At 52.3% G+C, this 14,594-nt stretch overlaps 1 protein-coding gene across 1 annotated transcript; it reads right to left on the reverse strand.

The window, feature by feature from the left end:
• Positions 1-894: 894 nt before the first annotated feature.
• LOC115324228 (nicotinamide N-methyltransferase-like) lies at positions 895-14,594 on the reverse strand. The gene is made up of 3 exons (XM_040214732.3): positions 14,465-14,594; positions 3,960-4,173; positions 895-1,327 (listed from the first exon to the last, which is right to left on the reverse strand). Exons 1-3 carry the CDS (start codon positions 14,592-14,594, stop codon positions 895-897), a joined length of 777 nt encoding a protein of 258 aa, XP_040070666.1.

The following is a 14,594-nucleotide window of genomic DNA, read 5'->3' on the forward strand; positions in this document are numbered from 1 at the left end:
ACGGGGGTCACGTGACATCGCCGGGGTCGCGTGACGTCACTGCGTCACATAGCCTCACGGGGGTCACATGACGGCACCGGGGTCACGTTACCTTGCGGGGGTCAAGTGACCTTGCGGGGCCCCACGGTTACGCCGACGGCGACGTCGACGGCGACGCCGCTCAAGCCGGAAACGGGCGCCTAAGAGCTGCACTCTATAAAGAAAGACCTGTCTCGGGCAATATATACGGTGTCATTTCCCGAGCGACGCAGACGGTACTCGTGCTGGCTAAAACTATGGTCGTTGCCCGCTTGGCGCAGCGCTGCGGAGGCCACGGCCGAGATCATAGTTCCGAAAGGAGTGAAATGCCAGACAGCATTGGACCACAAAAAGGATTGCTCTAAGTTGAAGATTGATCGAAAACACATTTATTCGTGAATGGTGGATGCGGCCATCGCTTGTATCCAAGTGCATTATAGGCGGAAGAGCTAGAGGAGTGAAGTCGAGGGAAAAAAAATAAGAGCTCAAGAGTCCACGAAACAATTTTATTTCACAATAGCTGGCCATAATGTTCAGAAGAAAGACTTCACGTTTGTCGAGAGCATAATCGTTTATTTTCGTTATTACGCGCTGCTTTCGGCGCAAAAGATTCTGGAGACACAGAGCACATCCCCCTTCCTCCTCAACTGCCCCATTTCGCCCCAAATGAACAAAATGAGCCATTACATGACAGTCTGAAAAATTCCACTCTCTTTCCGCCAAATAATCCGCTTAGTGGCGCTCATCGGAGTTTCAACGTAGAGCCACAAAATACAGCCATCTGGGTGCCGGAAATCATTGTTGCTATAATCTGAATTAAGCCTTATTTGCAATCTCGACAGCCTTCTCGCCATCAGATTCCGCTTTGCGTTCCCTCTAAAGCTTTTCGGCTAGGACGACGAACGCGAAATCCCAATATTTCGGGCTGTCCGAAGAGATGGGCTTGTCAAGCGAGCTCCAGTGTTTCACCCGGAGCCCCGATCCACTTAGCGCATTTTCTACCATGGCCTTAGTCAGGCCAAGGTCGGGGAACGTAGCATCGCCAACGGTGTACTCGATCGATCCTGCGATGCCGCACAGTATCAGGTGCCCTCCCTGGCGAATCAGGCTTGAGACGTTACGAGTGACTGCCCGGTAGGTGGTTTCATCCCGACTCGCCGCCTCGAGGCAAAGGCTGGAAAGGACGATGTCGAAGGCTTCCTTGTGTTCTTCGGGGAGGACATTAGGGTCCAGGACGTCGCAGGGGATGACCTTCTTGGCGGCCGCCCGTGTCCTTTCTTCGATGTCCCTTGCTCCATTCTTTACGTCCCTGCGTTACGTGGGTGTTGCTTTGAGAGTCCCCGATAACTCAACAAACGAGGAGCGTGGCGAGTTCTTTACATCCGTTATTGCGCGGCAGCCAATTGCGTTGCAGCATTAGGCGATAGAACGCCGAAGGGCAAATTACGAAGCAAGAAGCGTTAACAGAATAGGCCACGCCCCTGCCATTCTCAAATTTCGGAATTAAAAACAGCGCGGAAAGACGAGGACCACACAAAGAAGTGACACGGACGTAGCGCTGCCTTACAACTGAGTTTATTGAACGCAAATTTGCAATATATATTTGCGGCGTCACGAACAAAAGAACAGAAAAAATTCAGCCCATGTGATGTATCACCAATAAACTTAAAACAATGATAAAAAAAATATAAATATATATAGATATGGTATAAAAAGAAAAAATAATAATAAAATAAAAAATAAAAATGCCCCATCACACAGCCGTAAAAAGTACGTGCTAAAAAAAAAAAAAAACGAGCAAGTCAGAGAACCAGAGAATTCATCTCTTTGCCTGATAGGGCCACAGAAGGACTGCTTACGCATGCTGCACCCAACCTCGCTATCTCTACAGCCTCTAGAATTTCCCGAGTAAGCTGGTCCCTATGACGCTTAACAACCTCACATCGTTGGAAGTCGGGTAGGCAACCACAGTCGCGGCAATGAATGCCCAGATGACCGGACGCGGTTGTGGAGACACTGTAAGCGTGCTCTCTTAACCTCTCGTTGAGACAGCGGCCCGTCTGGCCAACGTAGCGCCTGCCACACGCCAGAGGGAGAGAATAAACAACCCCCTCAGAACACGAGACGAAGCGATCTCGATGCCTCGTACTGCAAGCCGTGGTTGCCCTCGAAGAAGGGTCGCCGAGTCTTTGCTGAAAGTTATCAAGAGCAGCCCTATGACAAGCGAAGAAGAGGCCGACAACAGAAAGGGAAGGGAAAGAAGAAAGTTTGTGATCATTCCCTACATACACGGCCTGTCCCACAACCTAAAACGCATTGCTGGCAGATGTGACGTCGATGTTTTATTCTCTGCCCCGGACAAGTTGTCCAGGTTGTGCAGAGCTGTTAACCCATCTTCGAGGGCAACCACGGCTTGCAGTACGAGGCATCGAGATCGCTTCGTCTCGTGTTCTGAGGGGGTTGTTTATTCTCTCCCTCTGGCGTGTGGCAGGCGCTACGTTGGCCAGACGGGCCGCTGTCTCAACGAGAGGTTAAGAGAGCACGCTTACAGTGTCTCCACAACCGCGTCCGGTCATCTGGGCATTCACTGCCGCGACTGTGGTTGCCTACCCGACTTCCAACGATGTGAGGTTGTTAAGCGTCATAGGGACCAGCTTACTCGGGAAATTCTAGAGGCTGTAGAGATAGCGAGGTTGGGTGCAGCATGTGTAAGCAGTCCTTCGGTGGCCCTATCAGGCAAAGAGATGAATTCTCTGGTTCTCTGACTTGCTCGTTTTTTTTTTTAGCACGTACTTTTTACGGCTGTGTGATGGCGCATTTTTATTTTTTATTTTATTATCATTTTTTCCTTTTTATACCATATGTATATAAATATATATATATTTTTTATCATTGTTTTAAGTTTATTGGTGATACATCACATGGGCTGAATTTTTTCTGTTCTTTTGTTCGTGACGCCGCAAATATATATTGCGATTTGCGTTCAATAAACTCAGTTGTAAGTCAGCGCTACGTCCGTGTCACTTCTTTGTCTGGTCCTCGTCTTTCCGCGCTGTTTTTAATTCCGAAGTATGTACCAACTCGCCCAAGCATCAACTATAGTTTCTCAAATTGTCACTGACCGGAGTAAGAAACAAGTTCCGGTTGCTCGGAGCGCGCATCGAATGAACGGCGGCGACCGCCGAGATGCTGCACACTGCTGCCAGCAGTTACCGCCGCGTTTAAAATACAGCGGACTTTTCGAACCGGCGAATTTAGCGGAGGGTGTTCATGCGGCCCTGGAACATCTCCTGGCAGTCTGATTTCCCGATAAATTGAGCCGTCGGCGACGAGCATGAAGCACGCATCTAAGCTTCTGCGTTAACCTCGCCAATAACGAATATCGCCGTAGAAAAAGAAGTCCAAATGGGGTGTGATTTTAAGGCCAGTTCACATGCAGCGAAGCGCTAATGTAGCGCTTCTCAGGTGTCGTTTGCTACTTATTGTCTGCCATGAACAACAAACAGTATTGACGGTGCGACACAAAGCTGGTGAACGCTCCCGTCAGCACGCGCTTAGCGCGAGGTCAGCGCTATTCTTGTAGCGCTCCGCTACATGTGTGAACAAGTTTTTAGAATGTAAAGACAAAAGCCACAGTCACCTTTCTCGCGCATCATTAAAAAAACATGGTATTCGTTGTAGACAGGATGACAAAATAATCCGAGGACACGTCTAATGTGTGTCCGAGCCATGTTTGCGTCATACATACGTCTATGCTTGGAAAATGTCTGCTGACGGTTTCGGTATGACCAACAGGACTGAACCATCATACAAGAAGAAAACACGTCTGAGACAGAGAGTGGAGACTTTCTTTTGTAAGATGTATTTGGAGCTGCGGCTAAAGGAACCTACCTGTTATTAGTTCGCTGCAAGTCTACAGATCTGTTAAAACCCCTTCTCACTTGCATCCTTCCAAGATGGCCAGTGGTTCGCTCATGAAGGACCAGTCCATGGCATCCGAAGCCCCTTGAATCCACTTTTCTACTTCCTCTCGGTTTCTGGGCACCAAGTCACTGAAGACAATGCTCCGAATCTTCCTTCTTGTCGCCGGAAAGACGTTGGCAACAGTGGGCCCACACCCAACGTCCAGAAGCGTTCGCCAGGAGTCGGACATCGCTGTAAGAATTGATCTCACTGAACCACTCGAAGGCTCGCAAAGATCTTACTTCCTCTAAATTTGAGAGAGGTACGAATATATCGTGAAGCAAAAGTAAATCACATTCTACATGAATCGGAGTCGTTTGTGGGATGTGAAACTCACAGGGTTGGAAGACAAGACAATAACTGAGCCATAAATAATCAAAAAGTCAAGGCACTTACGCAACCCGTAATGTGAAACACTCCGACAGCTGCAGGTGGCACGTCGCAGCCGCTAAGGTGTCATTTCCGAAGAGATGAACTGAATGAACGGCAGAGGTGCGATCGCGCACTATTGAGTCCGTATAGACGTTTCGTATATATTAAATCAAGTAACTTACAGAACGAAATCTCCATAGCGTTGTTTGGAATCGATAAGGGTGCATTAAGTAGAGAGCCCTTCGTGAGTCGGTTAAACAATTTTATTGGACACAAACTAGGAGTGCCTTGCGGTAATTGAAGAACACATCCAAAATCGCGCGCCCAAGTTGCATTTCCATAAACGACGGAATTGCATATGTATGCGTGAATCATTCCATGTCGTTGGTGCGGTTGCCTGAACGTCATATTGTCACGGGTGGTGACCAAAAGAAAACAGGAAATAAACAAGAAGAAATAAACGTTTAATGTGGCGAACTTGTGCCAAAAATAAAAGAGTACAAAAGATAATAATAGAGCGTCGCGGGCGTCGAAGTCGGCGTGGCAGCAGAGTCGAACGCTGGGGCGAGACCGACTCGACAAGGTCGCGGGCGGCCTCTTATTTAGAGTGCGCCGCTATCTCGAAGATTCGGCGAAAGCGGTTCGAGCGTCGCGTGATCGGGGCGAGAATGAACACGCACTTTCTAGAAAACAAAAGCAGGGATAAATGATAGAAGTTACGTGCGGTACATGAATAAACGGGAACTTGCTGGAGGACCGTGACCGAGCGTTGCTTTCTCAGCCTTGCGCGCGGCATTACTCCCCCCTTTAAAAGTGCATCGCCCCGATGCAGTGTAAAACAAATCAAAATAAAAAAGAACGATAAACTAAAGAGTCTTTTGGAGCACAAAAGGTCCACAGTCCTATCGAGCGTAGTACGGCTTCAGGCGCACGACGTGGACGACCTCAGGTCGTGGTGGGCGGCGTGACGATGTTCGTGTTCCGTCGGGCATCACCTCGTAGTTCAGCTCGCCGAGACGACGAAGTACCTTGTATGGTCCAAAGTACCGTTTCAGCAGTTTCTCACTGAGGCCGCGGCGACGGATCGGTGTCCACACCCACACCCTGTCTCCGGGTTGGAAGTGGACGTCCCGACGACGAAGGTTGTAGCGGCCAGTGTCGACACGTTGTTGAGCCTGAATCCGAAGTCTGGCGAGCTGACGGACTTCTTCTGCCCTTTGGGCAACCACCTGGGCGTCGTCGCTTGCATCGACAGCCGCTTCGTGGGGTAACATAGCGTCCAGCATTGTCGTTACCTTGCGCCCATGCACCAGCTGAAAGGGTGTCATTCCGGTGGTCTCTTGTACGGCCGTGTTGTAGGCAAATGTGACGTACGGCAGCACCTCGTCCCATGTCTTGTGCTCTACGTCGACGTACATGGAGATCATGTCGGCGATGGTCTTGTTGAGTCTCTCCGTTAGCCCGTTGGTCTGCGGGTGGTACGCCGTGGTGCGGCGATGGCTGGTGTGGCTGAGACGAAGGACTTCTTGCGTCAGCTGGGCCATGAATGAGGATCCACGGTCTGAGATCAGGACTTCGGGAGCGCCGTGCCGGAGGACGATGGATTCAATGAAAAACTTGGCAACTTCCACAGCAGTTCCGGAAGGAAGGGCTTTCGTTTCGGCATACCGCGTGAGATAATCTGTGGCGACGATGATCCAGCGATTTCCCGACGTCGACGGCGGAAAAGGGCCAAGTAGATCCATTCCGATCTGCTGGAAGGGTGCTGTTGGCGGAGGAATTGACTGCAAGAGTCCGGCCGGCCTCGTCGGAGGTTTCTTTCGTCGCTGGCATTCATGACATGATCGCGTGTACAGGTGGACGGTTTTGGGGAGCTTGGGCCAGTAATACTTTTCACGAATACGTGCCAGGGTCCGGCTGTAACCAAGGTGTCCGGACGTCGGGTCGTCGTGGCAGGCTTGAAAGATCTCCTCCCGAAGGTCGGTCGGGATTACCAGCAGCTATGGCGAGTTGTTGTTCCCGAAGTTCTCTTTGTAGAGTACACCTTGTCTAATGGCGAAGGTCGGCAGCGCTCGTGAAAAAACACGTGGCATCGCACTCCCGCGCCCTTCCAGGTGCTCTATTAGTGCGAGCAGCTCAGGATCGTCTCGTTGACGCCGGGCCATGTCGTCGATGTTCACTGCGCCCAGAAAACACTCGTCGTCATCGTCGTCGCTGCTGCCGGAAGGTGTTGCGACGGGAGCTCTGGACAGGCAGTCGGCGTCGCTGTGCTTGCGGCCTGACTTGTAGACGACGGTCATGTTGAACTCTTGTAGTCGGAGACTCCACCGCGCGAGGCGTCCTGACGGGTCCTTGAGGTTCGCAAGCCAGCAGAGCGAGTGGTGGTCCGTGACTACCCGGAACGGGCTCCCGTATAAGTACGGACGAAACTTCGTGATTGCCCAGACGACCGCAAGGCATTCTTTCTCAGTCGTGGAGTAATTTCTCTCCGCCTTGGTCAATGTCCGACTTGCGTAGGCGATGACTCGCTCGGTGCCTTCTTGTACTTGAACCAAAACCGCGCCAAGCCCTGCGTTACTTGCGTCCGTGTGAATCTCGGTTTCCGCATCCTGGTCGAAATGTCCAAGAACAGGAGGAGTCTGTAGTCGTCGCTTCAGCTCGTCAAATGCCTGCTGCTGTTCATCGGCCCATTCGAACTTCTCGGCGTCCTTCGTGAGGTGTGTGAGCGGTGAGGAAATTCTTGCGAAATCTCGAACGAAGCGCCGATAGTAGGCACATAGCCCAAGGAACCTTCGGACGGCCTTCTTGTCTCTTGGCGCTGGAAATGCTGCGACGGCACGAGTCTTCTCGGGGTCTGGGCGGACACCTTCGTTACTAACCACGGGGCCGAGGAACTTCAGTTCGTCATAAGCGAACCGACACTTTGACGGCTTCAGGGTGAGTCCGGCGGTCCGTATGGCTTGGAGAACTGCTCGGAGTCGTCGCAAGTGCTCGTCGAAGTCGCTGGAAAACACGACGACGTCGTCGAGGTAGACGAGACAGCTCTGCCACTTTAGTCCTGCCAGTACGGTGTCCATGACACGTTGGAAAGTTGCTGGCGCCGTGCACAGTCCGAAGGGCATCACTTTGAACTCGTACAGTCCATCCGGCGTGACGAAGGCTGTCTTTTCTCGGTCCCTTTCGTCGACTTCGATCTGCCAGTAGCCGCTCTTCAGGTCCATCGATGAGAAATAACGAGAGTGGCGCAGCCGGTCTAGAGTGTCGTCGATGCGGGGGAGTGGGTAGACGTCTTTCTTCGTCACCGTGTTCAGCTGCCGGTAGTCTACACAGAACCTAAGCGTCCCGTCTTTCTTCTTAACCAGTACGACTGGAGAGGCCCAAGGACTGCTTGAAGGTTGAATTATGTCGTCGTTCAGCATTTCTTGAACTTGCTCCTGGATCGCCTGCCTTTCTTTAACGGAGACTCTGTATGGCGATCGATGCACCGGGCGCGCGTCGTCCTCGGTAACGATGCGGTGCTTCGCAACGGTGGTTTGGCGCACCTTCGACGACGTGGCAAAGCAGTCGCGGTATTCGGCGAGAAGGTTAATCAACTGTCGTCGTTTCGGGCCCGGGAGTTTAGGGTCAATGTCGAGCTGCGCTGGCGACGCACTGTCTTGCTGAGGTGGCGAAAATTCGTCAGTAATGGCGGCGACAGCGGCGGAGTTCTGGAGTTCCTCGACCTGGCCCACGGCTGCACCTTTTGTGAGGTGTTGCGCTTCATTTCGGAAGTTCGTGACGAGGACCACAGTGCGGCCATCCTGAAGTTCAGCAACTCCTCTTGCGACGCCTATTCCTCTTCCCAGAAGCAACTGCAGGCTTCCTTCGAGCAGAACTTCGCCGCAGAAATCTTCGGTGATCCCGACGGGTACGAAAACACTCGACCGCGGCGGTAAGTTCACGTGGCTGGCGAGGACTCGGACCGCAGATGACGTCGCTTTGGGTTCCTCCGGTGGTGAAACAGGCTTTCGCAGCGTCAACCGGTTTGCTCCGAGGTCGATGACGGCGCCATACTCGCAGAGGAAGTCCATTCCGGGGATAACGTCCCTCGAACAGTCTTGCAGAACGACGAACTTTACAGGGCACGTCTCACCGTGGATCTCGACGCGAGCGGTGCATCGCCCGACTGGTGTGATGAGGTGCCCACCGGCGGTTCGTATTTGAGGTCCCTCCCACGGCGTCGTGACTTTTCGAAGGCGGCGGGAGAGCCTCCCACTCAAAACTGAGTAGTCTGCTCCGGTGTCCACGAGTGCCGATGCGTCGTGGCCGTCGATGATGACGTTTAGGTTGTTGGACACCGTTTCAGGAGCGTCGTTTCGGTCTCCGGTAGCGTTCGAGTGGGGGCCCTCCGACGTTCGTGGAGGATCTTGGCGTCGGTCGTCTTCGGCAACTCCACCTCCAGGGGTTGCCGCGCCTAGTTTCCCCGGCGTGGAGCGAGGGGTGACAGGCTTTCACGTCGGGGTCGGTGCATCGGCGAAGCTGGACGTCGTGGTGACGGCGACCGGAACTCTCGGCGTGACGCAGGCTCGGGGGACTGGGGTCGTCGCAGGTACTCGTCGATCTCCCGAGGGCGTTCACCATACCGGGGGCGCGGGTCGCTTGGATGGAATCCGCGCAGCCCGAGTCGTCGGTATGGGCATCGGCGGTACACATGGTCAGCTTTCCCGCAGTGGTAACACAGCGGGCGTCGGTCGGCCGTCCTCCAGACGTCTGTCTTCCTCGGCGCAGGTCGCTCTGGGGGAACGTGCGCCTGATCTTCCGGCCGTCGGGGGTACTGCGGCGTTGGGGCGTCTCTTCGGGGTGGCGCCGTGGCTTGGCGGGAAGCTTGCGGCGGTCGTCGGGCCATGGCGGCGTAGCTCAACGTCGGTTCCTCCGGTGCCACCCTGGTGACGGGAACCTCTGGTTGGAGCGCGCGATGCACTTCTTCTCGGACAGCCTCGGCGATGGAAATGGTTGGCGGACGGCTGGTGGTTGGCAGCAACCTTCGCAGTTCCTCCCGGACAACCTCCCGGATAATTTCGCGGATGTCCGTACCAGGCACGTTTTCACCGCTAAGCAGCGCGGTTGCAGTGACGCTTGGCTGCCGCTGGTAGTGGGAAGCGCGCGCTTGGAGGGCGCGCTCGATGTTTGTCGCCTCGCTGACGAAGGCGTCGACGGTTGCCGGCGGGTTGCGGACGAGGCCTCCGAAGATGTCGTCCTTCACGCCCCGCATCAAAATGCGCAGCTTCTTTCCCTCGGTGGCTTGAGGATCGGCGCGGGAGCTCAGGCGGAGCACGTCTTCCACAAAGCTCGTGACGCTTTCATTGGGGCCCTGGGTCCTGGTTCGCAGTAGGTCCTCGGCTCTCTCTCGGCGGTGGTGGTTGACGAACGTAGCCTTCAGGTCGGTCTTGAAGATGTCCCACGACGTCAAAGAGGACTCATGGTTCTCGTACCAGTGCTTGGCGGTTCCCTCAAGCGAGAAGTAAACGTTGTGCAGGCGTTGCTCGTCGGTCCAGCCATTGTGGCGGGCAACGCGTTCATACTGGTCAATCCAGTCTTCGACGTCTTCGTAGAGTTCAACGTGGAAGGGGGCAGCCGTCCGCGGTGCGACGGGCATGTAGACGACGGGAGAAGCGGCGGGGGCTTGCGACTGGTTGGCCATCGTCGTCTTCTGCGGCTTGGGCTTGTCCAGGAGCAAACCGTACTCAGGATCCTCTCCCTTGGTGCGGCGGCTGGTCCGAATTTCAGGTTCTGCAGTGAGTGGTCTTCTCACCGAGCCGGGAATCGGACTTGCACTGCGGTCCCTTGGAGGAGAACGCTGCACGGGCATGCGGTACCCCGCACCTCCACCAAAATGTCACGGGTGGTGACCAAAAGAAAACAGGAAATAAACAAGAAGAAATAAACGTTTAATGTGGCGAACTTGTGCCAAAAATAAAAGAGTACAAAAGATAATAATAGAGCGTCGCGGGCGTCGAAGTCGGCGTGGCAGCAGAGTCGAACGCTGGGGCGAGACCGACTCGACAAGGTCGCGGGCGGCCTCTTATCTAGAGTGCGCCGCTATCTCGAAGATTCGGCGAAAGCGGTTCGAGCGTCGCGTGATCGGGGCGAGAATGAACACGCACTTTCTAGAAAACAAAAGCAGGGATAAATGATAGAAGTTACGTGCGGTACATGAATAAACGGGAACTTGCTGGAGGACCGTGACCGAGCGTTGCTTTCTCAGCCTTGCGCGCGGCAATATGCAATGTTATTGGACGCAAACTAACACCGCCTTGTGGTCACTGAAGAACACTTCCAAAATTGCGCACTGAATTTTTTAATCTATAGCTCCAGCTAATCTCACGCCCGTGGTTTTGCCGGCTTAACACCCATCTAGCTTTATTGGTTTTATCACCCGAGAACCTTCCTAACACAGTTTGCGAAAACATTATGTTTTTATTGTTTCCATTAGCAGCAGTCTCATGTTTATGTTTCTACGTGCCGTTATGGTGCCGTCACGTGACGACGTGTTGTCAAGTGACGTCTGAATTTCACGTGACGTCATGACATTACTTGACTCACGGTGTCATCCGATGTCGAGTCCCTTGGCGTCACTGCAGACAACGTGACTTGAGATGACAATGTCACGTCATGGCATCAGCTGACGCCAGGTAACAGGGGACGTGATGGGCGACGGGGTGTCGGCGGCCTGTCGTCAATGCGGATACCTTTGGCCGAGTGCCGAAAATGGCCCGAGTCGATATGGAGCGCGGTCCGTGGCGCGAAACCCGCGAAGGGTCCCACTAACAACTATCGCAGTAATAACCGGTGTTTGTCTTTACGTTCAGTTTCGGTATTGCTGACGCTTGCCGCCGTGTCTTTTCAAAGCGTCGCCAGGTGCTCCTTTTCTACCACTTTTTTTGCCTTGCGTTTTCCGTAAGGTTTTGGCGACTCGCGAAGTCTTCTCGAAGCGTTCCGGCTTCCTCTCTATTTCCTTTTCTGCTTTCTTATTTTTTCGTGGAGCTAAGCTTGCCATGTCTATTAAGGTGCACGATGAAAGGTGTTGCTTAAGCCCGGTTCACACAGTTGCGTTTGACTGCGTTTGACTGCGTTGCGGCAGCGAGACACCAGGACATCCCTGCTGCTTATATCGCGTGCCAAGAAGATTCTTTGAATTGGATTCCACGCTTCATACGAAGCACAGATGTGCCGGTGACTCGCTTTCGGTTTTCGCCGCAACGCAGTCAAACGCACTCAAACGCAAGTGTCTGAACCGGCCTTTAGTTTGGCATTCGCATTGGTCAGAGGCTCACTATGATGTCGGCGGTGTGCTATAAACGCCGGAGGAAAAAGGCAGGCGTCCGAACCAGAGCTTTGGCTCGAGTCAACTTCTTTCTCTTTATTACCCTGGCTCCGAAGCCATGAGCGCTGGCAGAGGCTGGCGATCGTGATAGCCAGCATTGCGAGCCTAGCGCATCTGTCTGTGTCACTATAATGCCCATTTTTATTATTAATTTCGCTTTTATCGACAAAGATAAGAACAATGTCAGCAGTGAAAGAGTGCAGACGAGCTGGTAAGGAATCTTGTACACCCTGAGATGGAGAACAATAAAAAAAAGAAAACGGACGAAGACAACAAAATTGTAACGTTGATATCAAAATGTCAGACTCTCAACGTTGACGGTGAGAGTTTAAAATGAGATACCTTTATGCTTCCGTCGTGTTTTTTAAACAGACCCAAGTAACTTGTAGTGTGCTACTGCTGATAAGTAGCGAGGAATCGTTTTTTTTTTTGATAATATATTTGATAATATTTATTTGCACTCAGAAAGAGATGCCGGGGAGAGCAGAAAGACCGAGGGTCCATGCCAGAGGCCTGCAGCACCCAGCACCAAAAGGAGAAAAAAAAAATAAAGAAAAAGAAGGAGGACTGGGAAATCCCTTTAGTGGGTCGTGGCCGACACCGCGGAAGCCCCAAAACCAGCCAGCGGCGCAGGCTGGTTTTGTCGCGTCAAAAACCTTTATATCGTCAAAAGTTGCGATATAAGTTTCCTTTATATCGCGTCAAAAACCAGCCAGCGCAGGCGCTGGCTGGTTTTTGACGCGATATAAAGGAAACTTCCGATCACGCTGTCAGGAATGGAAACCATAATGCCCTAGTCTTTCTAGAGCGAGAAGCAGAAACCGCCGACACCGACAAGCCTCCAACACGTTCAGCATGCACGTGAAGGACCCAAAGTCAGGCTCGGGAAGCAAGCCCGGGAGACGAGAGCCTGCCAGAAGTACCTTGGTGTGCAGGCTGCACGTGCTCGAGGTTTGTTGATGTCGGCTTTGTTCTTGTTTGTCGCTCTAGAGGGACTCGGGCGTAAGAGGGGGCCACCGAAACATCTCGACGCTTATAGTCGGTGACACGTCAAGACCTCAGTGGGTACTCCATCTGGAGCGCGGTCTGCCGGCCTTTTATTGCATGGCCACATTTCTGGGACATTCCGTGTCCCAGAAAGCTTTTTAAAAATACCAGATTATAATTGATTTTTAAGTTATATGATGCCCAAGCAACTACAGTACTCGGGAGCATTACAATATTACGTCAAAAAAAAAAGCAGAAATGCATAATTTTGTGAACTGAACCCATATTATTCACCTCGAAAAAACAAAAGAAATTGGAGGGCCATGGAATAAAATTTATACGCGTCCAAGTTTTAATTACTGGTTATTAATATTTTATGATTGTCATCTAAAATATTCCCGAGGAACATTGTGACGTTTGTTGTTGTTCAATTGAAATTCTGATTTTAGTGCCTGCGCCGAGGCGTTGGTGTGCACGAAAGTTGGGGATCGTCACAGGGGCAGCCAAAGAACGGCGAAAGTTAACAATTGCCTGCTGGACGCGGAGCCTAGTGCCGTCCACTATGCCATGGGAGGGTCGCTACAGGACAATCTTGAAATCTGAGCGGGCTTTTCTTGTTTTATCAAATGCAGAAGAAAGAACGACAAACAATATGATTAGCGTTATCGAATGTATACTTCGTCTCAGCTTAGCATGGACTATTGTTAGCCGTGCATGCTAAAAGCGCGAGCTGGTTGCTTTGGATGAACGGCTGCATCAGCGCCCGTGCAGCGAGTGTTCCGGTCAAGGCTAGCCGCTCGTGCTTTCGCAGCTTTCGCGGCTAGTCCATAAGGTGAGACAAAGTATAGACGCTTTCAGCGCGCGCCAGATTGAGCCGCCATAGCCGACCTTCTCTTGTTTTACCGAGATGCCGAGGCACTGAAGCGGGCGTTGACGAGCCTCCACAAAGGCCTATGCTGGGGAGAAGGTCACAGTAACAGTTAAAATGGCAATAACCGGTCCTGCTGTTGTAATGATGAAGTGGAGCGAACGGAATAATACGGAACAAAAACTGAAGGTCAGTTATGGCGGCGCCCGTGCACAGCTGCCTGAAAGCATCTATAGACCTTTCCAGAAAAGGGCTGCTGGCCGGTTTCATTTTCAGTGTTCGTGCGTATCACGCGTGATTTGCTCGCTTTCCGAAGCGACGCACACGCGCGTGCTGAGCTGTGGAGATCGCACGCTGAGCTGTGGATTTGTAAACATTGGAAAGGTCTATACCAGTTTCACTGTAGCGCCAAACAGAAATAACCAACACCGACAATCCTGCAGCACGAGGAGCATGCACGCGAAGACGCCTATGGCTGGCTTTTTGTTCGTGATGTAAACACGAGTGACTGCAAGCTTGACAAAATTACCCTCGCGTGCCTGCTGCACGTGCACGAGGCTTATAGGTGTCGGTGTTCGAGAGATACATGAGAGACACCGCATGTGAGCCCGCTGACAACTGTAACCACTCATTCACACTGGAAGCGGATCCGCGTTCGCAAAGCGGTTGTTAACGCGGTTCTATAAGGATCCACAACAATTGCACGCGCACTCGATGACGTCAAATGCGCGTGCAATTGTACTGGATCTTTTTATACAACTGCGTTCGCAACCGCTTTGCGAACGCCGACTTTCTGTGTGAATGAGCGGCAAGTGCGCTTTGTTTCTACTACAGCTAGAACTTATCTCGACGTTAACCGAAACATCGGCAGAGATGGAGCTCTGTGTGCTTACGAGAGTTGAAGATGAAGTGAAGCTCCTTCTGGTAAAAGGAGTGCACGTCGGGGATCCCTTTCATTGCCTCCGGGTATTCTCTGGGCCGGAATTCCCGTATGTATTTTTCTCTCACTTCCTCGTTGCTCAT

The sequence above is a fragment of the Ixodes scapularis genome, unplaced genomic scaffold (genome assembly GCF_016920785.2).
Source record: "Ixodes scapularis isolate PalLabHiFi unplaced genomic scaffold, ASM1692078v2 PGA_scaffold4__175_contigs__length_147842914, whole genome shotgun sequence".
NCBI lineage: Eukaryota > Metazoa > Arthropoda > Arachnida > Ixodida > Ixodidae > Ixodes > Ixodes scapularis.